General features: G+C 42.2%; 3 protein-coding genes across 4 annotated transcripts in view; 1 reads left to right on the top strand and 2 right to left on the bottom strand.

Annotated features, from left to right (window-relative positions):
- LOC129861986 (potassium voltage-gated channel subfamily D member 2-like) overlaps positions 1-2,936 on the top strand; it is a 135,010-nt gene extending 132,074 nt beyond the window's left edge. For both annotated transcript variants that reach the window (XM_055933239.1, XM_055933238.1), the window contains 2 exons: positions 1,303-1,520; positions 2,117-2,936. In XM_055933239.1, the coding sequence (XP_055789214.1) occupies positions 1,303-1,520; positions 2,117-2,306 (408 nt within the window). In that variant the 3' untranslated portion in view covers positions 2,307-2,936. The remainder of the gene's footprint in view (positions 1-1,302; positions 1,521-2,116) is intronic.
- A 10,766-nt stretch (positions 2,937-13,702) lies between these two features.
- Positions 13,703-17,242, bottom strand: LOC129862941 (uncharacterized). Its single transcript, XM_055935044.1, has 2 exons — positions 15,818-17,242; positions 13,703-13,858 (listed from the first exon to the last, which is right to left on the bottom strand). Exons 1-2 carry the CDS (start codon positions 17,240-17,242, stop codon positions 13,703-13,705), a joined length of 1,581 nt encoding a protein of 526 aa, XP_055791019.1.
- Positions 17,243-21,882: 4,640 nt separating this feature from the next.
- LOC129861765 (pinopsin-like) lies at positions 21,883-24,716 on the bottom strand. The gene is made up of 5 exons (XM_055932918.1): positions 24,267-24,716; positions 23,683-23,902; positions 23,266-23,374; positions 22,788-23,033; positions 21,883-22,403 (listed from the first exon to the last, which is right to left on the bottom strand). Exons 1-5 carry the CDS (start codon positions 24,709-24,711, stop codon positions 22,236-22,238), a joined length of 1,188 nt encoding a protein of 395 aa, XP_055788893.1. The 5' UTR covers positions 24,712-24,716; the 3' UTR covers positions 21,883-22,235.
- Between the last annotated feature and the right edge of the window lie 53 nt (positions 24,717-24,769).

Below are 24,769 nucleotides of genomic sequence, written 5' to 3'. Positions count from 1 at the left end.
TCATAAAAAACAGCAGCTCTTTGCTGTATTCTTTGACAGTCTCCCTCTGATCAAGGTATTAAAAGTTATAAAATCTCACTAAAGGCTTGTATCAATCTTTGCTGTGGCTGGGGTTGTGAAAACTGTAGGCACATTGATTTGAGCTATCACATTGTAGGTGCTCTCCTTTAGCCACAGGTCTCCCAGTCCGCCAGGTAAGCAGAGTTTGTCTTTTCAGACAAAGAAATGGTTTAAAATGAGAACACTTTGCCTACCCGGTGTGCAGGGGTTCTGAATCAAGTGGACCTACCACCAACAGCGCAACACCATTTCTTTTTAAAGGAGCGCAAGCCTTTATCGTTGGCCATTCTACAGAAATATTTGGTGATCAACTAGGAATGCCTTGAAGATTGACCGGTTGGTGACCACTGAGGTACAGGGAGAGCACTTGCCAGATTATACCAAAGACAAAATTGATTTAAAGACAAAAATATACTTGCTACTCTTGCAGAGATGGGTTGTCTTCACAGGCTATAGAGGGTGAATCTAAAATTGTATTTTCTTTATTCCTCATTTCCTCTTTCCTCGTCTCCTTCTCAAAACGCGCTGGAGGAGAAGATCCGAAGAACCTTGGATCTTCTCCTCCAATGCATTTTTTGAGAAGGAGGCAAGGAGAGAATGTGCAGAATAAAGAAAAAACTATTGGTATTCACCCATGATGGTTTCATAATGCCATCTGGTGGTGCAGTCTGGGTCATACGCTCAGTTGACCTTCAAGTCTTATTACCCATTCAACACACAGGAAAAGGGGAACAGCTTCACAGATGGTCCTTGATGTGGACGTCTGGGCCGGGACAATATGCTTCTATTCCCCTGGTATTACTTTATCATTTAAATGAGTCATCAAAACACTGTTGCTATGGTTTTGACGTGGGTATTTGTCTCTTTACCAAAAAAAATGGCCAATTGTGGGTCGTTAAAGCACAGCAGGTGATTAAAGCTATGTGCATGATTAAAAGAAAGTGGTAAACAACTTTATTATTAGCCCTCTGGGAAAATTGGTTTTGCAGCAAAATCCTGTCCATAAAAACAACAGACATTTCACAGGGAATAAGAGACTGATGTCACTTTAAATTATAGGACTGGGTCATACTAATGACTGGAATGGAAAGGTATCATTCACATAGAAAACATTAAATGTGTTTTGATACAGTTACATTCATTCCAATTCATCCATTACGAGGAGCACATCCTCCCAATTTCGCCATCCACCAGCCTCCGCTATGGCCATTGATTTCCATGTCTCTTTCTCTCCCTCTCCAGAATCATGAGTTTATTGACGAGCAGACTTTCGAGACCAACTGTATGGAGGTAACCATGGTGAACAAATCCGGATCTCGAGCCTCGTCCCTGTCGTCGTCTCCCTCCGGCCTGTCGTCCTGCTGCTCCAGACGACACAGGAAGAAGAGCTCCAGTCTGGCCAACTGTAACAACCAGGAGCTTTCCACCATCCAGATCAGAGAGAGGCCTGTGGTCAACAGGTAGTCGCACAGACAGATCCACACACAAACACATAGGAGTGTCGTAAGCATGCTTGCATGGACCACATGTATTAACGCTCACACGTGTACACACACACTCACACACACATTCAAACACCCCCCCCCCCCACACACACATCAACCCCTTCACATACACACATACACACAAGCTCACACAGCAAATGAACACACAAACACACAAGCATAAACAGTCAAGTGCATGAACACACACACACACTCACACACAAACACTCACACACACACACACATTCAAACACCCCCCCCCCCCCACACACACACACACACATCAACCCCTTCACATACACACATACACCCAAGCTCACACAGCAAATGAACACACAAACACACAAGCATAAACAGTCAAGTGCATGAACACACACACACACACTCACACACACATTCAAGCACCCCTCCCACACACACACACACACATCAACCCCTTCACATATACACATACACCCAAGCTCACACAGCAAATGAACACACAAGCATAAACAGTCAAGTGCATGAACACACACACAAGCACACACACACACACCTCACCCCTCTGTCTCTCTCTGTCCTCTCCCCTACAGTCGCTCCAGCCTGAACGCCAAACTAGACTCTGAGACGGTGCCGTTGAAGAGCGAGCCCTACATCACCACCTCCGTGGTCAACCTGCGTCCCGCCCCTCTCCCATTGGTGACATCATCAGACGGTGACGGATCCACCAGCTCCACCGTCAATTATTCTCAGAGCAACATTGTCAGAGTGTCGGCCTTGTAGATGTCAACTGTCAGTCAAGGTCTGTTTGGCTGACATCATGGAAAACTGTTTGGCTAACTGGTCTCAAAGAGAAACAGCAGCAGGAGAGAGAGAGAAACCACTAATTGATTGGACTGATTGGCGGACGGTCATCCTGCCAGAATCGCGCTAATTTCCTGCAATTCTACACATTTTGCAATGTCAATAATATCTGAGTGATGACTAACAAAATCAATGGGGGCCCCCCTGTAGGTCAGGGCCCCTGGACACGTGCCCTGCGTTCCTGGTCGGTATTCGGCCATGATTACTACACGTTTAGATACCGTAAAACTTCAAGTAATAGCCTAGCCGTTTATTTTCTTAAATCACTGAACACAACAGTCGCTTACTTTTCCTTGACAGGATAATTATTCTCCACTTTGAATGTGCATTTTCGGTAGTTCTTACTTTCGCCACGAGATCAGACGATTTCTAGGGGTCTATACTCCCAAAGTTGTTGACTGTTTTTATGCTTGCCAGTAAGGTATCAGTCCTCAGCTGTTATCAGCCAATGGCTAGCAGTCCTCAGCTGTTATCAGCCAATGGCTACCAGTCCTCAGCTGTTATCAGCCAATGGCTACCAGTCCTCAGCTGTTATCAGCCAATGGCTACCAGTCCTCAGCTGTTATCAGCCAATGGCTACCAGTCCTCAGCTGTTATCAGCCAATGGCTAGTAGTCCTCAGCTGTTATCAGCCAATGGCTAGCAGTCCTCAGCTGTTATCAGCCAATGGCTACCAGTCCTCAGCTGTTATCAGCCAATGGCTACCAGTCCTCAGCTGTTATCAGCCAATGGCTACCAGTCCTCAGCTGTTATCAGCCAATGGCTACCAGTCCTCAGCTGTTATCAGCCAATGGCTACCAGTCCTCAGCTGTTATCAGCCAATGGCTACCAGTCCTCAGCTGTTATCAGCCGATGGCTAGCAGTCCTCAGCTGTTATCAGCCGATGGCTAGCAGTCCTCAGCTGTTATCAGCCGATGGCTAGCAGTCCTCAGCTGTTATCAGCCAATGGCTAGCAGTCCTCAGCTGTTATCAGCCAATGGCTAGCAGTCCTCAGCTGTTATCAGCCAATGGCTAGCAGTCCTCAGCTGTTATCAGCCAATGGCTAGCAGTCCTCAGCTGTTATCAGCCAATGGCTAGCAGTCCTCAGCTGTTATCAGCCAATGGCTAGCAGTCCTCAGCTGTTATCAGCCAATGGCTAGCAGTCCTCAGCTGTTATCAGCCAATGGCTAGCAGTCCTCAGCTGTTATCAGCCAATGGCTAGCAGTCCTCAGCTGTTATCAGCCAATGGCTAGCAGTCCTCAGCTGTTATCAGCCAATGGCTAGCAGTCCTCAGCTGTTATCAGCCAATGGCTAGCAGTCCTCAGCTGTTATCAGCCAATGGCTAGGAGTTCCTTACTGGTGATAAAACGGATGATTGACACCATTTTTTCGAGTCATTACTGAATTATATAATTTAACAAATCAAAAATTAAACAATTAATTTAGAACCAGTATTTATTTAAAAAAAGTGTTTATTTGCTGCAAGGTGTGCAGTTGTCCAGCTATTAAAAGGGACAGGTGGTTATTTTAAAACCCTGCGTTTATTGAAGTTTTACAGTAGCTGGCTAAACTAATTTACTAATCTAAACATTGTTAGTTGACATGACTGTCAGTGACTGACATAACAAGAGAAAAATGTGCTGATGCACAACCAAATTTCAAACTTGCACCTTGTGTATTCTGTTATTCGAACTCAACAGTAAGTTGAGACCCCGACTGAGTTCCTAGCAGCCTGGGGCCCTAAGTGGCCACATACAGTTGAAGTCGGAAGTTTACATACACTTAGAGTCATTAAAACTCGTTTTTCAACCACTCCACAATTTCTTGTTAACAAACTATAGTTTTGGCAAGACAGATAGGACATCTTCTTTGTGCATGACACAAGTCATTTTTCCAACAATTGTTTACAGACAGATTATTTCACTGTATCACAATTCCAGTGGGTCAGAAGTTTACATACACTAAGTTGACTGTGCCTTTAAACAGCTTGGAAAATTCCAGAAAATTATGTAATGGCTTTATAAGCTTAGGATGGGTTAATTGACATCATTTCAGTCAATTGGAGGTGTACCTGTGGATGTATTTCAAGGCCTACCTTCAAACTCAGTGCCTCTTTGCTTGACATCATGGATGGGAAAATCAAAAGAAATAAGCCAAGACCTCAGAAAATAAATTGTAGACCTCCACAAGTCTGGTTCATCCTTGGGAGCAATTTCCAAACGCCTGAAGGTACCACATGTATCTGTACAAACAATAGTACGCAAGTATAAACACCATGGGACCACGCAGCCGTCATACCGCTCAGGAAGGAGACGCGTTCTGTCTCCTAGAGATGAACATACTTTGGTGCGAAAAGTGCAAATCAATCCCAGAACAACAGCAAAGGACCTTGTGAAGATGCTGGAGGAAACAGGCACAAAAGTATCTATATCCACAGTAAAACGAGTCCTATATCGACATAACCTGAAAGGCCGCTGTCACGATCGTGTGGCGGATTGATGGACCAAAACGCAGCACTTGGAAAATAAGCCATCTTCTTTATTACAGTACGAAGATGAACACGACACAAAAACTCTATACAAAATAACAAAACAACAAAAACGACCGTGAAGCTACAAACGTTGTGCACAAACATACAGGCTACTAACGTTTTACATAGACAATTACCCACAATCAATGAGAGCCTATGGCTACCCTAAATAAGGCTCCCAATCAGAGACAACCGAAATCAGCTGTCTCTAATTGGGAACTCATTCAGGCAACCATAGACTCTCCTAGATAACTAACCAACATAGACAACTCTAGACATATACACTCAACACAAAACCATCTACTACACCCCATAACCCCTTTACCAAATAAACACCCAAAACCAACAAAACATAAACATTCCCCATGTCACACCCTGACCTAACTAAAATAATAAAGAAAACAAAGAATAGTAAGGCAAGGGCGTGACAGCCGCTCAGCAAGGAAGAGGCTACTGCTCCAAAATCGCCATAAAAAAGCCAGACTACGGTTTGCAACTGCACAAGGGGACAAAGATCGTACTCTTTGGAGAAATGTTCTCTGGTCTGATGAAACAAAAATAGAACTGTTCGGCCATAATGACCAATGTTATGTTTGGAGGAAAAAGGGGGCGGCTTGCAAGCCGAAGAACGCCATCCTGAAACACGGGGGTGGCAGCATCATGTTGTGGGAGTGCTTTCCTGCAGAAGGGACTGGTGCACTTCACAAAATAGATAGCATCATGAGGAAAGAAAATTATGTGGATATATTGAAGCAACATCTCAAGACATCAGTCAGGAAGTTAAAGCTTGGTTGCAAATGGGTCTTCCAAATGGACAATGCCCCAAGCATACTTCCAAAGTTGTGGCAAAATGGCAACAAAGTCAAGGTATTGGAGTGGCCATCACAAAGCCCTGAACTCTATCCTCTAGAAAATGTTGTGGGCAGAACTGAAAAAGTGTGTGCGAGCAAGGAGGCCTACAAACCTGACTCAGTTACACCAGCTCTGTCAGGAGGAATGGGCCAAAATTCACCCAACTTATTGTGAGAAGCTTGTGGAAGGCTGCCCGAAACGTTTGACCCAAGGTAAACAATTTAAAGGCAATGCTATCACATACTAATTGAGTGTATGTAAACTTCTGACCCACTGGGAATGTGATGAAAGAAATAAAAGCTGAAATAAATCATTCTCTCTACTAATATTCTGACATTTCACATTCTTAAAATAAAGTGGTGATCCTAACTGATCTTAGACAGGAAACATTTACTAGGATTAAATGTCAGGAATTGTGAAAAACTGAGTTTAAATGTATTTGGCTAAGGTAAATGTAAACTTCTGACTTCACCTGTATGTCTCTTATGCCTGGTGCCGGCCTTGGTCAGAGGTCATGGTTTGAATAGCTCTCTGTCCTGGGATGGACTACCACTGGACTCTGCATGGGATTAAACTGCTGTGATTGGCTGGCTGCCTTGGAGCAAAGGGACTTGATCTAGCTAAAAGCCTTTTGCTCTTTGGGGACCAATGAAAGATCATCCATCTATGGAGCAAAGAGGGTGGCCTGAAGTACATCTCCTTCCTTTAAGCACAGGAAGCTCAAGCAATGAACTATTGAATCGCTGGATCGTTGATGCCTGAAAAAAAAACACTGAGATACATTTTTGGAGGACTATTAATAAATAATTTTACTGAAGTGGACTAAATCAGGGTCACATATTGTTTCTTGGTAGTCTTAAACAAATCTACTTTGAAACAAAAGTGAACAGCTCACACACATGGTTATGGGTCTTAAAGAAAGAAGACACCTGTACCATGTCAGGTATAGATTTCAAATGTATTACATTTTTAGTTTGCATCACTGAAGACTGAAATATAACAAAAAAAATGTTTGACACAGAAACACCGGATTTTCTGCATTTTTTTTTTTTTTAAGAATGTTTTTTTTTTTATTATGAAAATGTTTAATAATATTCCACCCATGAGGCCACTAGAGGGCGATTTGGTCATTTGACTGCAGGAAAGGTCAAAATGTCGTCTCTTGTGACTCAAGGTGGAAAAAGAGGGGAGAACTGTGTTGTTTGCAGTTGAAAGTCAAATTCCTGTTTCTTGATGAAGTGGAGAGACTCAAGACAAAGCACACATGCATTCAAGTACTCATATGAAGGTCAATCCTCAGATCTGTCTATTATTATTATGAATGGGACATCTACCTTTCTCTCTCTGCTCATATCAAACAGCCGGACCTGGAAGCCCTTTATTAAACCAAGGGAGATTTTCCTCCTTGATTGAACTGATCTTCCCCTTTACTCCTGTAAATTAATTCAGCCGATATGTAACTTACACATGTGTTATTTGAAATGAAGTGCTACTTAGTCACTGTGAATATTCATTTCCTATTGGATTCCTATTCCTATTACTCTATGAGTATAGACCTTTCCCTATCCTGAAACGGTTAAAATGTTCAAAGTAAGAGTCCTAATTTAGGGCCTGAGCTAGCTAGGACCTGATCCTAGATCAACTCTGAGATGCGTTATATGAATACAGGCCCCCTGACATTCGCAGTCTGTTTTTATTATCTTAGGCTATATGCCTGACTTACTGATAGGAACATGACTTAACATACATTTCTCCGAATTACATTGACCTCAAACTGAAATTGAAGTTAAATTGAAATTAGAAAAATAGATGTTAGCTATTACCAGGTAGAAATAAAGTTGTATAATATAAGGAAGTTATCACAACTAGTAAAGCACTGCCACCTCTAGAAGCCATGTAGATCTGTCAATCTGAACCTGGAGAGACACTACTCTTATCTTAACCTAAGCCTTTGTCTGAAGCTCCAGACATTCGTATTACAGTTGCTTGTAATCAATACCTTTGAAATGAGGTATATGGGTAAACAAAAAGCCATATCCCTCTTTTGTTCCATTTATCAAAAACAAGCAAGACCTTGGTACTAAAGTCACTGTGTGAAAATAATAAATTATGCTGTACATTGTTAGTAAATGTTGTAAATATTTCTCTGTTTTGTCTTCACAAAACATCGTTATACCATAATTCCTCTGATTTCTAGGGTTAGATAGCAGTTGTGACACATAGCTAACACTTCACCTTAATAAGTGACCTTCATTTATGTAACTACAATGCTGTTTACTGCGGTTGCATATGTCCACTGAGTGTAACAAAACATTAGGAACAACATCCTAATTGAGTTGTGCCTCCTTTTGGCAATTCGTCGGGGCATGGAGTCTACAAGCTGTCGAAAGCGTTCCATAAGGACGCTGGCTCATGTTGACTCTAATGCTTCCCACGGTTGTGTCAGGTTGTCTGGATGTCCTTTGGGCGGTGGACCGTTCTGTAACCCGTCTCCTCCCCTTCATTTACACGGATTGAAGTGGTTTTAAAAGGTGACATCAAAGAGGGATCGTAGATTTCACCTGGATTGACCTGGTCAGTCTGTGTCATGGAAAGAGCAGGTGTTCCTAATGTTTTGTCCATTCAGTGTATTAAGGCCAATTTAAAGTGAAGCGTTAACAACTTCATAATATTTCTATCTGTTGATAAATGGACTTTGCATGCGGTCATTGCATAATTCAGTTGTATTCAATTAGGATGTATCCAAGGTTTGTGAATGACAACATGAGTGAGTGTCCCGGAGAAGATATCGAAAAAATGGTACATGATAAGAATGATGATTTTAATGAATTATAGATAGATCCTGTTATGCACAAAATATACAGATTATAAGGGGAAGAAGCTACGAAAAAAAATCCCGAATCGTGCATTTTGGTGCAGTGGATAGAATACATCAATACTGTACATACATAGCTGTTCTATTAATAAAACACTTGATAAGGTCAAACCGAGTATTTTAACCTTTCTTTCTTACAACTGATGTTATTATGGTGCTGATGTTATTATGGCGTTGATGTTATTATGGTGTTGATGTTATTATGGTGTTGATGTTATTATGGTGTTGATGTTATTATGGTGTTGATGTTATTATGGTGCTGGTGTTATTATGGTGCTGATGTTATTATGGTGTTGATGTTATTATGGTGCTGATGTTATTATGGTGCTGATGGTGTTATGGTGCTGGTGTTATTATGGTGCTGATGGTGTTGATGTTATTATGGTGCTGATGTTATTATGGTGTTGATGTTATTATGGTGCCGATGTTATTATGGTGCTGATGGTGTTGATGTTATTATGGTGCTGGTGTTATTATGGTGTTGGTGTTATTATGGTGCTGATGTTATTATGGTGCTGATGGTGTTATGGTGATGATGGTGTTTATGGTGCTGGTGGTGTTGGTGTTATTATGGTGCTGGTGTTATTATGGTGCTGGTGTTATTATGGTGCTGGTGTTATTATGGTGCTGGTGTTATTATGGTGCTGGTGGTATTATGGTGATGATGGTGTTTATGGTGCTGATCTTATTATGGTTCTGATGTTATTATGGTGCTGATGTTATTACGGTGATGATGGTGTTGGGGTTATTACGGTGCTGATGGTGCTGATGTTATTATGGTGCTGATGGTGCTGATGTTATTACGGTGCTGGTGGTGCTGTTGGTATTATGGTGCTGATGGTGTTGATGTTATTATGGTGCTGATGTTATTATGGTGCTGATGGTGTTGATGTTATTATGGTGCTGATGTTATTATGGTGCTGGTGGTGCTGATGTCATTATGGTGCTGATGTTATTATGGTGCTGATGTTATTATGGTGCTGATGTTATTATGGTGCTGATGGTGCTGATGGTGCTGATGTGATTATGGTGCTGATGCTATTATGGTGCTGGTGTTATTATGTTGCTGATGGTGCTGATCTATTATTGTGCTGATGGTGCTGATGTTGTTATGGTGCTGGTGTTATTATGGTGCTGGTGGTGCTGATGTGATTATGGTGCTGATGTTATTATGGTGCTGGTGTTATTATGTTGCTGATGGTGCTGATCTATTATTGTGCTGATGGTGCTGATGTTATTATGGTGCTGGTGTTATTATGTTGCTGATGGTGCTGATCTATTATTGTGCTGATTGTGCTGATGTTGTTATGGTGCTAATGGTGCTGATGGTGCTTATGGTATTATGGTGCTGATGTTATTATGTTGCTGATGGTGCTGATGTTATTTTGGTGCTGATGTTATTATGGTGCTGATGTTGCTGATGGTATTATGGTGCTTATGGTACTGATAGTATTATGGTACTGGTGGTGCTGATGGTATTATGGTGCTGATGGTATTATGATGCTGGTGGTATTATGGTGCTTATGGTGCTGATGGTGTTGATGTTATTTTGGTGCTGCTGTTATTATGGTGCTGGTGGTGCTGATGTTATTATGGTGCTGATGTCATTATGGTGCTGATGGTATTATGGTGCTGATGTTATTATGGTGCTGATGTTGCTGAATCTGCTGATGTATATTATGGTGTTGATGGTGCTGATGTTATTATGGTGCTGATGGTGCTGATGTAATAATGGTGCTGATATTATGATGGTGCTGGTGGTGCTGATGTTATTATGGTGCTGATCTTATTATGGTGCTGGTGGTGCTGATGGTATTATGGTGCTGATGGTATTATGATGCTGGTGGTATTATGGTGCTGATGTCATTATGGTGCTGATGGTATTATGGTGCTTATGGTACTACTTTTGTTATGTTGCTGATGGTGCTGGTGGTGCTGCTGGTGCTGATGTTATTATAGTGTTGATGGTGCTGATGGTGCTGGTGGTATTTTGGTGCTGATGGTGCTGATGTTATCATAGTGCTGATGGTGCTAATGGTTTTATGGTGCTGATGTTATTATGGTATTATGGTGCTGATGTTGCTGATGGTGCTGATGTATATTATGGTGTTGATGGTGCTGATGTTATTATGGTGCTGATGTTATTATGGTGCTGATGGTGCTGATGGTATTATGGTGCTGATGTTATTATGGTGCTGATGGTGCTGATGTTATTATGGTGTTGATGTTATTATGGTGCTTATGGTGCTGATGTTATTATGGTGCTGATGGTGCTGATGGTATTATGGTACTGATGTTATTATGGTGCTGATGGTGCTGATGGTGCTGATGATATTATGGTGCTGATAGTAGTATGGTGCTGATGGTGCTGATGGTATTATGGTGCTGATGGTGCTGATGTTATTATGGTGTTGATGGTGCTGATGTTATTATGGTGTTGATGTTATTATGGTGCTGATGTTATTATGGTGCTGATGTTATTATGGTGCTGATGGTGCTGATGGTGCTGATGATATTATGGTGCTGATAGTAGTATGGTGCTGATGGTGCTGATGGTATTATGGTGTTGATGTTATTATGGTGCTGATGATATTATGGTGCTGATGTTATTATGGTGCTGATGTTATTATGGTGCTGATGGTGCTGATGGTGCTGATGATATTATGGTGCTGATAGTAGTATGGTGCTGATGAGGATGATGATATTATGGTGCTGATGGTGTTGATGGTATTATGGTGCTGATGGTGTTGATGGTATTATGGTGCTGATGGTGCTGATGGTATTATGGTGCTAATGGTATTATGGTGCTGATGTTATTATGGTGTTGATGGTACTGATGTTATTATGGTGCTGATGGTGCTGCTGTTATTATGTTGCTGATGGTGCTGATGGTATTATGGTGCTGATATTATGATGGTCTTGATGGTGTTGATGTTATTATGGTGTTGATGGTGCTGATGTTATTATGGTGCTGATGGTCCTGATGGTATTATGGTGCTGATGGTGCTGGTGCTATTATGGTGCTGGTGTTATTATGGTCCTGATGGTATTATGGTTCTGATAGTATTATGGTGCTGATGGTGCTGCTGGTATTATAGTGCTGATGGTGCTGCTGTTATGGTGCTGATATTATGATGGTCCTGATGGTGCTGATGCTATTATGCTGCTGGTGGTGCTGATGTTATTATGGTGCTGATGGTGCTGGTGGTGCTGATGTTATTATGGTGCTGATGGTATTATAGTGCTGATGGTGCTGATGGTGCTGATGTTATTATGGTGCTCATATTATGATGGTGCTGATGGTGCTGGTTCCATTGGTTGTAGTGTAGAGGGACCACAAGTTATTTTACATGATTTCATTCTAGAATATAGAACAAGTTATTTTACACATATGTATTCACTCTAGAATATAGAACAAGTTATTTTACACATATGTATTCATTCTAGAATATAGAACAAGTTATTTTACATGTATTCATTCTAGAACATAGAAACATTCCGGCTGTGAAGCCACAGTCTGCCATCACCCTTAGTTTGGTGTTTAACTTAAGGTGCTGACACCTTGCTGTGAATTTGTTGACATTGGCACCGTCTTCCCTATACAGTGCACCCTATTCCCTAAGTAGGGACTAGGGTGCCATTTGAGAAGGAGTCCTAGTTAGACCCCAGGCTGTGAGACTTGGTCCAGTGACTCCCACTCTGTACAGGGTAATAATGAGGTCTCCTAGCCTGTCTCTCCAGGGGGGCTAGAGGGCGTGTGAGGGCCTGGCAGACTCAGTGGTTGGTCCAGGGTGGAGAACCTACAGAGACAGGCCTAACTCACACAGACACACTTGTATGCACACACACACACACACACACACACACACACACACACACACACACACACACACACACACACACACACACACACACACACACACACACACACACACACACACACACACACACACACACAGACACACACACACATAAATGGGGTGAAGGAAGGCCCTGTCCTGCATGTAGAGCCAGTGAACCATGGAGATGATTAGTACTAGACAACAGAGCCTGTTCATTTTGGTCCACATTTGGTCTGTGTCTCACAGCACAGCAGGGCAACACCTCAGTGTTCATTAAGGGCACGATTCTGACCCGAGGCGAATTAAATCGTTATGGAGAGCAGACCAAGCCGTAGCGGTTTGAACCGACGCATGGCGTAATACTTGGCGCCGTGGTTAGTGCAGGCAATAGAACAGGGTTTAGCCAACCATTGTACACTAATCTCTCTATTCTAATTATATGTACACTAATCTTCCAACATTACCATGGGTTAAGTAACGGATGGTGGCAATTTTCAGAAAGGGTCAAACCACGGTTTTCTTTCTTTCGTGCTTAAAGGCTCTCTAAACTAGTTTTTTTTTAATGATTCTTAAATACTATCCTAACCCTGAATAATCTACACGATCACAGAATATTTAAATCTACCAATTGGTGCTGAAACGGAGACGAAAATGCATATATTTAGATGGTTTTCTTTCTGAACACGTTCTCTCCATATATTTTATTGAGTCTATGGACAATAACTATAAGGTAGAGCGTATTTAAAGGGATGGCTTAAGGTTTAAGACAAATGGAATGAAAACCCTATTGAATGAAAACTCCACGAGAAAATCTGTTGGCCAGCAAGTGGGAGGGTTTCAAGCAGTCAAATTACATTTATTCAGCGCACAAGAGAACCACGTCTGTAAAGCCCTTTACTCACCTTCGTAAGGTAAGTCTGAATACCAACGACTGAGAAGTCCATAGGAAAGTCATGCATAAAGAAAGGCGTCATTTCCTCAGTCTAAATTGGGCCCATAACTGCTGAGGATGAGTGATGTTGTTGACCTACCTGAGAACCACCCTGGGACCAAACAAGGAGATGGATTGCATCACACATGAGACACCCCATCTGAGACTGACCCCCAGTTCTGGCAAGAGATGAAGACTTTTTGATGTGTTAGGATCATTATATAAATTACAATACTTACTACCGTTTAAAGGTGACCATCATATCCCAAGCACATGCCATAATAAAGATCAGTTATCTGTAGTATGTCTAAGCTCTTGTCCATAACGATTTACATTTCCTCCTAAGATAGTAGAACTCTGTCCTGAACTGAGGGTTGACCACAGCGTAGGTTATGGGGTTACTGGCAGAGGTCATGCAGGCCACTGATACAGACAGGATCTCCAGATTCTGAGCTGTCCCCATCTGAAAGGCAGAAACATGTAAAATAATGTTTGTGCTGTATTAGAATTGTATAACCTCCTATAGTAATCTCTGTTCAGAATAGTAGAATGATGTATTGAGTAATTTAACGATCAAAAGGGATTTAGAATCCCAAGAGCTTCCAAATGTATTGCGTAATAAGCAGAGTTTGAATTACACCGTGGTATTTATTGGGTGCACGCGTGCACGTATTTCTCTATGGGCCTAATAGTATTGTAATGAACCGGGCAGGGAAGCAGGTCTCGAACCCTCAACCTTCTAGCCCGAAGTCCAGCGCGCTATAGACTGTGCCCCAAAAGCATGCTCAAGGGGTAGAGTCGATATCTGCGCTTATAAACCCAGGGTCGTTACAGTATAGATGCCATTTAACGGTAAAAAAATGAATTACCTTTGATTATCCGAGTGTCATAGAAATCAATGGGGGGGGAAAAGTATGCTACCTGTGCTTTCGTCCACTGCAAAATAATGCCAGCATCCAAACAGTGCATGTGCACTTCTGCTATTTGATGAATGAAAATACTGTTCCAAAACACCAACAAGTGTTCCTAACGACATTTTTCGATTGCCGTTGATTAGGCATACATTAATTGATGCCTGAAACTGTGCCAGGAAAAACAGAATTTTACTAGATGTGCATTACCATGCACTTCAAAGATGCCTACCAATAACCAGTGACGTAGCCTAGTGTGGTATAAATAAAAAAAATAGGTGGGTAAACTCCGATTGCTGGTCGCAGTGAAAAAGGTAACACTCCCTGTACATTAAATGCATTTTTTTTAAAGGTGAGTAAGCTGATATTACTCGCGTTTACCCTCCAATACCAGTCTTTCCTTACATTAATTACATTTATGGCTGTGTTATTTGTCATTATTAAGCATTTAACAATACAATCAGAACAGTGAACTTAAACCCTGTAGGAAGCATGGATCTTGGGATATCTCTGGAAAGGCGTGGTAAATATAGCTATGCCTATGTAAAATATTATGATGTTTTGCCGTGAAAACTGTTGTCATGGGAACACAGACACAAAATAATGTAGACCTATTCCATTGCAAAATCGAATACTTCTAACTGAAAGAGTCAACTATATATACTGTAGGGATACTGTCATTAACTTGTAGTCCTATACTTGTTGGGTGGATTGGATGCGCATTGGTGTCTAACTGTAAACTAGTTGTCTAGTGATATTGTCGACCGTCATCAGCTGATCCAGGAAAGAAAACAAGTATTGTTAGAAAATATTAAAGCTAAATAAATGGTCTACGGACAGCATGGAGAACAAATACCCACGTGCACCTGAAAAACAAAGCAATGAGCGCTCTAAACAGCTGACTGACAAAAGCAACAATGATAAATCAGCAGATACATCTAATTCATTGGAATAAAGGCCATTTTTTATCAAGGATGCATGGCAAACAAATTGGGAAAGTACAAAGGAAAATCTATGCATTTTAGGGAACTGAGCTAAGCCTGAAATTCAGCACTACTGAGTGGACAGCGCCTCTATAGAATTTCTATCATTCATGGACAGGGAGATGGTTAGTGCAGCCATTTATAAATAAATGGTTTAAACCATGATAGAGAGGTGGGGGTGTTCTTTTCATTTGAAAGCTTTTATTTTTCATATCTTTTTTTAAAGAAATAGGAGAATGGTTCAATTAGCATTATTTAGAGACCCCCCTCCCCCCAGAGGTGGACTTTTGTTGCATGTAGGGTAGTTAATGTCTCATTCAGAGGAGCTGAGCTCCCCGCTGGCTCCCCCATAATTCGCACCCTGGTAAGAAGGCACAGCTCTACAGTCATGATGTTCCTCCATTTGATATTATGCAATTGATAGAAGCTATGGGTTGTATCTTTGATATAAAATATATATTTAAAAAAACAGCATCTGATGAACAGTTCACTGACAATGACCATCAGAAACATATGAAAACAACTTACCCTGACATTCCTGTTTCTGTTGCGGAAGACGTTGGCCAGCATCATCACTATCAATGGCATCCAGAATATCAGAAAGGTGAGAATGATGTAACCAGAACGCTTCGCCAGTTTACTCTCCTTCTTTTTTTTGGCATGCTCTTTGTTGGCAAACGACGGCATCATACAGACGCCACCTTCAACCTCTAAGCATTGCTTCGCAGCTGGAGTTTCTGGAACGGGGATTGCTGCTACAGTCTCCTCAACCTTGGTAGGTAATGGAGAAATATCATCTGCTTTGACATCATGATCACTATTAGAATTGGGATGGAGTGAACGGACATCCTTGTCTTGTTCCAAGTCTACCAACTTGAGCACCTCGGAACTGGGGTTATCCACCTGTGGCATGAATAAAACGCATGGTAGTTTCACCTCAGTGGCGAGTAGCTTAGATTTGCTACCCAGAGTCTTGGTTTCTATCATGTTGTCCGAAGAGCCTTTCATGGCTCCTTGAGGGTTCTTTGTTGTCGTGTTCGTAAATCCAATTTCAGGGTCTTTTCTGAAAAAGTGTTTTTCAACAGGTAGTGCATGTTCTTGCTGAACAGTTTCCCCTTGCCTATTCTCTTTTTGGTCCGTTTCCCTTTTATCCTCTATTTCAGTTTTCTCAGATTCCTCATGTTTTGTTTTCCCATCTTTATCATCCTCTTCCTGAACTTTATTTGTTGCTTCTTTCATGATGTCCTGTTTGGGTGCTGAACAAGATCCTTTATCAAATATTTTTCGACCGTGTGCTCTCACTATGATAAATATACGAGCATAGAATCCAATAATGACAGTGAAGCAGGTTGACCATAGCGGAAGTAATATATAGAGTCCAAAAGTGTCATAGGATAGTTGCACGTTTACCTCCCATCCTCTGCACCTAAAATACACAGGTGAGTCCTTGACAAACGTCAAACAAAAGGCCGCAACGAGAACACCCACCATCCAGGTAAACGGGATCCACACCAGAATCCGTCTTCGGCGCTGGGTGATTTTGAAAGGGTGGGTGATCGCTTGATGTCTTTCCATGCTGATGCAGGCCAAGGTGAGCAACTGAATACAGCAGCTGAATGAGAAGGAGGCGACCTGGGTGTCACAGAGCAGTTCCTCCAGACCTCCTCCTACGGGTCCCTTCAGAACGATGGTGAAGAGAACGGGACAGTCAATACAACAACGGAGGATGTCGATAACGGCGAGGTTGACCAGGAGCGCGTTGTTCCACGTTCTAAGAGACTTTTGACAGTACACTGCCCATGTGACAAACACATTCGCTGCAATGCCGACAAATGAGGTGAAGAGTAATACTGCACAGTTTGCAATTGTAAATGAGATGTCAATGTACTCCTCCCAAACGGTGTCATTCCTATATCCCCATGAAATAGGCAGAGTGCTTGGATATAGTTCCATCTTAAAACGGTTTGAGTTCCATTTTAGAAAAACAGTTCCATCTCTCCATCCTTTTCAGAATAATTTATGAACAGGAGCCCATAGCTGCAACCTAAGCTTATTACCGGTATCTGCAACAACATCTACTCCATACCCAAAGCATAATGAAGCACATCCTTCATACTACGCCCTTAGTCACTGTTCATTATGACGGGGTTGTATTCATTAGGGCATACCATAACAACATTTTGCAAAACATTTGTGCAAAGGAAAACGAAAATGAGGGTTCTTATTGGACAAGTTCAGGTAGTCCCTTGCTGTTTCAATCTGTTTTCTTCTTTTTAGTGCCTGTTGAATATGACCTAGGTGACGCCCCGCTGTGTCCATTTGTGTTGATCGACACCCTGCATGGCTCACTGGTCTCCAGGGAATCCTCGCCGTGAGTCACATCTATTTGCACTTGGCTGTGTTGTATCCTCAGCGGGGATTATAGTGAGGGTGGTGGGTTTAATTGGATGTGTCTCTATGAAGTGTTTGAGAGCGACAGGTTGTATTTGAAGACATGCTTATTACAATGGCACTGCTGACCTATTGGTGATACTGACCCAACCCTGCCTGTTAGCTGTTCTAAACACGTACACAAAAACCTAGGAATGGTTCACTACTGTGTATAGTAGAGACACAATGCAGGCTGAGCAAGAGGTGTCATCTATGTATTTATAGACCAATCGAAACAGCTATAGAAGTCTAAACCTGACCCTTTTATCATGAAAATACTCTTTAAGTTATTCATATGTTAGTGTTTTTACTAAAGAATTTACTTGTGTTTTATACATGTTTTATGATAGAAGACTGTTAGAGCCAGTTGGCTGTTAGACAGGAAGCATGAGCAACAGGTATCATCTATCTATTGTACTAGACTTTTAGACTGAGGACTGTAGCTGACCCTACTATCATCAGTGGCCTATACTTACTCCTTGGGGATACAGTCCTTTTTTACATCTATCTTGACATTGTTATTTTCAAATCAAATCACATCAAACTTTGTCATACACTCTGAATACAACAAGTGTAGACTTTACCGTGAAATGCTTACTTTACAAGCCCTTAAACCAACAGTGCAGTTCTAGAAGAGTTAAGAAAATATTTAACAAGCAGACTAAAGTAAAAAATAATACTAAAAAGTAACACAATAAGAATAACAATAACGTGGTTATAGGTACAGGTACCGGTACCGAGTCAGTGTGCGGGGGTAGAGGTTAGTTGAGGTAATTTGTACATGTAGGTAGGGGTGAAGTGACTATGCATAGATAATAAACAGTGACTATGCATAGATAATAAACAGTGACTATGCATAGATAATAAACAGTGACTATGCATAGATAATAAACAGTGACTATGCATAGATAATAAACAGTGACTATGCATAGACAATAAACAGTGACTATGCATAGATAATAAACAGTGACTATGCATAGATAATAAACAGTGACTATGCATAGATAATAAACAGTGACTATGCATAGATAATAAACAGTGACTATGCATAGATAATAAACAGTGACTATGCATAGATAATAAACAGTGACTATGCATAGATAATAAACAGTGACTATGCATAGATAATAAACAGTGATAAATAGTGACAATGTATAATCCTTTCGTGTTTCTACTAAAGAATTGACATATAGTTACCTGCCTTTATTATGGCAGTCTGTTACAGCCAGGTGGCCGACAGGTAGTATTCCTAAACCATCCAAAGAAATGAATGAAAGCCGAGCGTGTTATTTGATTACTACGTGACAATGTATAATCCTATTTGTAGAAAAGGATTAAGTGTGAAATACTCTTTGCTTGAACATTTCCCAGCTCATACAGGCTATGCCATATCTAAATCTGGGATTAGATCAAGCCAGTGTATTATCCTCTCTGTTCTTTGATCAAGATGACGTACTGACAATTGAAGTCACCCATTGTATATTAATAAAGACGCTGTGTTCTTCAGAGGCAGCTACAGAGAGGACGGCATGTTGGAGTAACATCTCTCGTGGTTCAGTCCATTCACTATTTTCCTACAGGAGTGTTTCTCAGTCCTGCTCCTCGTGATCCGAAGAGGTGCACATACACATTTCTGCCATAGCACTACACATCTGATTCAAATGATCAAAGCTTGATGACGAATTGATCATTTGAATCGTCTGCGTAGTGATAGGGTAAAAACTAAAAACGTGCAACTTTTTGGGTCGCCAGGACCAGGATTGAGAAAAGCTGCTCTCGGAACAATGACCCGGAGACTTACTTTGTTTGTCTATCCTGTTTATGTAGGCCAATGGGTTGTGTCTTCGAACTGAGTTGATCAGTGTGAACAAAAACACTTCACCCGCTACTGAAAACCTTTCCAGAAAAGTTTCTGTCTTGCCAAAGAAATGTACAAGAACAATCAATATTTGGTAGATTCGTTTTATTGGATAATTGAGATCACTTGCGTAAAATTAAAAATACATTCTGAACAAAATTAAGAAACCGTGTGTCTACCACACTCTCTCTCTCTCTCACACACACACACACACACCCAGACACACACACACACACACACACACACACACACACACACACACACACACACACACACACACACACACACACACACACACGACAAAACAGCAGGTGTGGAAAAAGTACCCAATTGTCATACTTGAGTAAAAGTATAGATACCTTAATAGAAAATGACTCAAGTATAAGTGAAAGTCACCCACTACTTGAGTAAAAGTCTAAAAGTATTTGGTTTTAAATATACTTAAGTATCAAAAGTAAATGTAATTGCTAAAATGTTCTTAAGTATCAAAAGTAAAAGTAAAAGTATTAATCATTTCAAAATCCTTATATTAAGCAAAGCAGGTGGCACCATTTTCTTGTTTTTATAATATATGGATAACCAGGGGCACACCCCAACACTCTGACATTATTTACAAAAGATGCATTTGTGTATAGTGACTCCGCCAGGCCATAGGCAGTAGGGATGACCACATGTTCTCATGTTAAGTGTGTGAATTTCACGATTTTCCTGTCCTGCTAAGCATTCAAAATGTAACAAGTATTTTGGGTTGTCAGGGAAAATGTATGGAGTAAAAAGTACAATATTTTCTTTAGGAATGTAGTAAAGTAAAAGTTGTCAAAAATATAAATAGTAAAGTACAGATACCCCCAATAAACTACTTATGTAGCACTTTAAAGTATATTTTTTACCCAAGTACTTTACACCACTGCAAAACAGAGCACAAAGAAATGTAGCGTGCCTGCTCTTGGTTGGTTTACGGTAATAAATACACTGTAAAATATCACACGCAATCACACACACACACTCACACAGACACAAACATACACACTACGAAAACAGAATCAGTTTTGCATTACTCTAAAATGGATCTCAATAAATCCTTTTCAAAGACAAATTTGCACCCCCCGTTTTCTGTAATTCTTTAAAAAAAAATCTCCCATTGTTATACTTTAGAATCGTTGCGCCATTTCAGTTTTTGAATGTACTGCAGACGAGGACTTGCTTGCTGGCTGATTAATTGATTGACACGGACTGGACTTTATTTAGGATGAGGCTGCAGCTTCTCTCTGTATCTCTGCAAACCCTAACTTCCACTTAAGTCAAATTCTCCCTTAGTTACACATTAATGTCAAATGGGACACTGGGTGAATATTCCACTGAAGTGGAAGTTAGGTTTCACTGAGTGACGAGCTGTGATGGGGCTCGAATGGACCCAGACCACTGTGATACTTCTAGGCTCCCGTTTCTGGTTTCAGTGGAGGAGATGGAGGAGAGAGGAGGAGATGGAAAAGATGGAGGAGGTTGAAGAGGAGATGGAGAAGATGGAGGAGAGAGGAGAGATGGGGGAGATGGAGGAGTTGGAAGAGAGATGGAGGAGAAATGGAGGAGAGAGGAGATGGAGAGGAAGAGATTTAGGAGATGGAGGAGTTGGAGGAAAGATGGAGGAGATTGAAGAGGAGATGGAGAAGATGGAGGAGAGAGATGAGGAAATGGAGAGGAAGAGATTTAGGAGATGGAGGAGATGGAGGAGAGATGGAGGAGATGGAGGAGAGAGGATATGGAGGAGATGGAGAGAGGATATGGAGGAGATGAAGGAGATAGAGGAGGAGATGAGAGGATATGGAGGAGATGGAGGAGAGATGGAGGAGATGGAGGAGAGGAGGGGATGGAGGAGGGAAGGAGATGGAGGAGAGGAGGAAAGGAGATGGAGGAGAGGAGGAGATGGAGGAGAGAGGAGATGGAGATGGAGGAGATGGAGGAGGAGAGATGGAGGAGATGGAGGAGAGGAGGGGATGGAGGAGAGAAGGAGATGGAGGAGAGATGGAGGAGAGGAGGAGAGAGGAGATGGAGGAGATGGAGGAGATGGAGGAGATGGAGGAGAGAGGATATGGAGGAGATGAAGGAGATAGAGGAGGAGATGAGAGGATATGGAGGAGATGGAGGAGATGGAGGAGAGGAGGGGATGGAGGAGGGAACGAGATGGAGGAGAGGAGGAAAGGAGATGGAGGAGAGGAGGAGATGGAGGAGATGGAGGAGAGATGAGGAGATGGAGGAGAGAGGAGAGAGGAGGAGGAGATGGAGGAGAGAGGAGGAGATGGAGAGAGGAGGAGATGGAGGAGAGATATGGAGGAGATGGAGAGAGGAGGAGATGGAGAGAGGAGGAGATGGAGGAGAGATATGGAGGAGATGGAAGAGATGGAGAGAGGAGGAGATGGAGGAGAGAGATGGAGAAGAGAGGAGATGGAGGAGAGACGGAGGAGATGGAGGAGAGAGATGGAGGAGAGAGAAGATGGAGGAGAGAGGAGATGGAGATGGGGGAGAGAGATGGAGGAGAGAGGAGATGGAGATGGAGGAGAGAGGAGATGGAGATAGGAGATGGAGGAGAGATGAGATGAGATGGAGTTGGAGGAGAGAGGAGATGGAGATGGAGGAGAGAGGAGATGGAGGAGAGAGGAGTCACAGAGGAAGCACCCTGCTGTGTGCACTGATTCCTTGTTTTTTTCTGCCCACCCTTCTGCCCACCGTGGTCCTCAGGGTCATGGAGCGCATGGGGACGGTGTCGGGGGCCGGGTCGTGGGGAATGTAACGCCCACAGGAGAGGACTTCCAGAGTGGCATTACGGAACTACAGGGAGTACGAACACAAGTTTTAGCAAACCACGTACAGAATGTGTGGTAAAGAATTATAAATCGATTTGTACAATTTTCAATACACAAGACAATCCACAAGACATCACCGGTTGCAAGTCTCTATGGATGCGTGTCAACTAATAAGGGCTAGATGTAATTTCGGATTGAGCAGACACATGCAGTGTTTACCATGAACAGCGTCTTCGCGAACACCTGAAAAATTGCCGATATGGATTAAATCTAGGCCTAAATAACCAAAAGGCAAGTGTGTATTCTAATTGAATTAAAACCACAGGAAACTGACATATTGCAGTCCCCTTCGATAATCTACAGATTTAACTGATGTGTTCTCACTCTGCCTCTCCTCCAGTACACACACCTGCTTGTTGCTTAGGAAGTAGATGATGGGGTTGTAGACGGGACTGGTCTTGGCGAAGTACATAGGCATGGTAGCCACCAGCGGAGGGATGTGGAGCTCTGGGTCCACCACAACCACCACGGACAGGGCTGTGTAGGGCAGCCAGCAGACAAAGAAGGCCCCGATCATGGCCAGCACTATCCTTACCGCCCGCTCGTTGTCCTGCAGACAGGGGCGACCACCCTGCAACTCCGTACTACGGTTTAGCTGGAGGAGGAGGAGGAAGAGGGGGAGGAAGAAGAGGAAGATGATACCCCACGACCGACAGGATCTGTTTAAGCTTGCAGACACAGTACTCAGCGTTTAAACCCCTCTGACAGTCTCCAGTTTTAGCAACAGTCCCTCTATTCCAACTGGAAGAGGCGTTTGTACACTTGGTATATGGACAGAAATGGACTTAAACGGTATGTCCCTCGGGGAGCTGAGTTTCTATATGTACCTGTCTCATGGAGGTGAGGACCTTGGCGTAACAGTAGATGATGATTGCGACAGGCAGGAGGAAGCAGAACAGCGTGTAAAGGATCAGGTAACTGTAGTTACTCCAGGACCTAGAGAGACATAACACATTATAAACCATGTTATAGGACATTATAAACAAGTTATAACACATTATAAACCATGTTATAGGACATTATAAACAAGTTATAACACATTATAAACCATGTTATAGGACATTATAAACAAGTTATAACACATTATAAACCATGTTATAGGACATTATAAACAAGTCACAACACTATAAACCATGTTTTTTTTTTTTTTTTTTTTTTTTTTTAGGGGTGTATTATAAACCATGTTACAGGACATTATAAAGGCTCATACATGCCTATTACAAGTTATAACACATTATACTGGCCTCTCCTCCCAGCCCAGAGAGCAGGAGGTCTGGACGCCCTCGGGTCCGTAGGAGCTCCAGCCCAGCAGTGGGGGCACGGCCCAGAACAAACAGAACAGCCAGACCCCCAGGAGCCCCTGAAAGCTCCGACGCACGTTCATCTTGAAACCTGCCATGGGCTTACACACCACGTTGTAGCGCTCGTACGCCAGCAGTGTCAACGTGCACATAGACACCAGACCTGAGGGAGAGGAGACCGGGGGGGGGGGGGGGGGAGTATATTCATTAAGTGTCTGAAAGTATGAGTACTGATCTAGGATCAGATTCTGATCCTGTCCATGTAATGCTGTCCATTGTGATCTAAAAGGTAAAACTGATCTTAGATCATCAGGATATGAACCCTGGCTTCACAACCAGAAAACCACAGATCTGAATAGCCCCCCAGGAACCCAATTCAACACACTGAGTTAACTTGATTAAATTAGACTTGCATTTTCAACACTTTCAGGCTACAACAACAAAACATTGGCTTTTATTAAAAGTTTGATTTCAGGTCACATGATTCAAAGACATCCTATTTAAAAAAATAAAAAAAAGTACTTTACCGAAATAGTTGACAGCAAATCCTTGAAAGATGCAGAACTCGTCGCCGAGAAAGAATGAACCATGATAGTTGGTAATGGTGACTATCGACGAACCGCACAAGGCTATCATCAAATCGGACACGGCTAAACTGAGGATGATCACATTCATTGGGTTGAGAAGAGTACGATTCTTCACCAACACCGTTATTACCAGAGTATTGTTAAAAACAGAGAAAATTGCATTGATGAACATAAGATAGGAGAGGATGCTGTAGCCTGCCCGTGGAAAAATCGTGGGCGCCACAGTACTAGATTTGAAGCCCGGAGAAGTAGAGTTAAAAGTCGGGTCGAAGCTCCAAGGTGTACCTGCGACCGTGGTGCTGTCCATGGTCTTAATATAAAACGCACGCTCTCCACCATACGACCAAGAAACTACAGAAAGGGTTCTTTGCTGTCTGCATCCCATCCCAATCAAAGCCCAAACGTCATAGCTTGATCTTATTATGTCTGATCCTGGTTAAATA

The sequence above is a fragment of the Salvelinus fontinalis genome, chromosome 9 (assembly GCF_029448725.1).
Source record: "Salvelinus fontinalis isolate EN_2023a chromosome 9, ASM2944872v1, whole genome shotgun sequence".
Lineage (NCBI taxonomy): Eukaryota > Metazoa > Chordata > Actinopteri > Salmoniformes > Salmonidae > Salvelinus > Salvelinus fontinalis.
The sequence above is the reverse complement of the archived record's forward strand: the minus strand, read 5'-3'. Positions and strand labels throughout refer to the sequence as shown.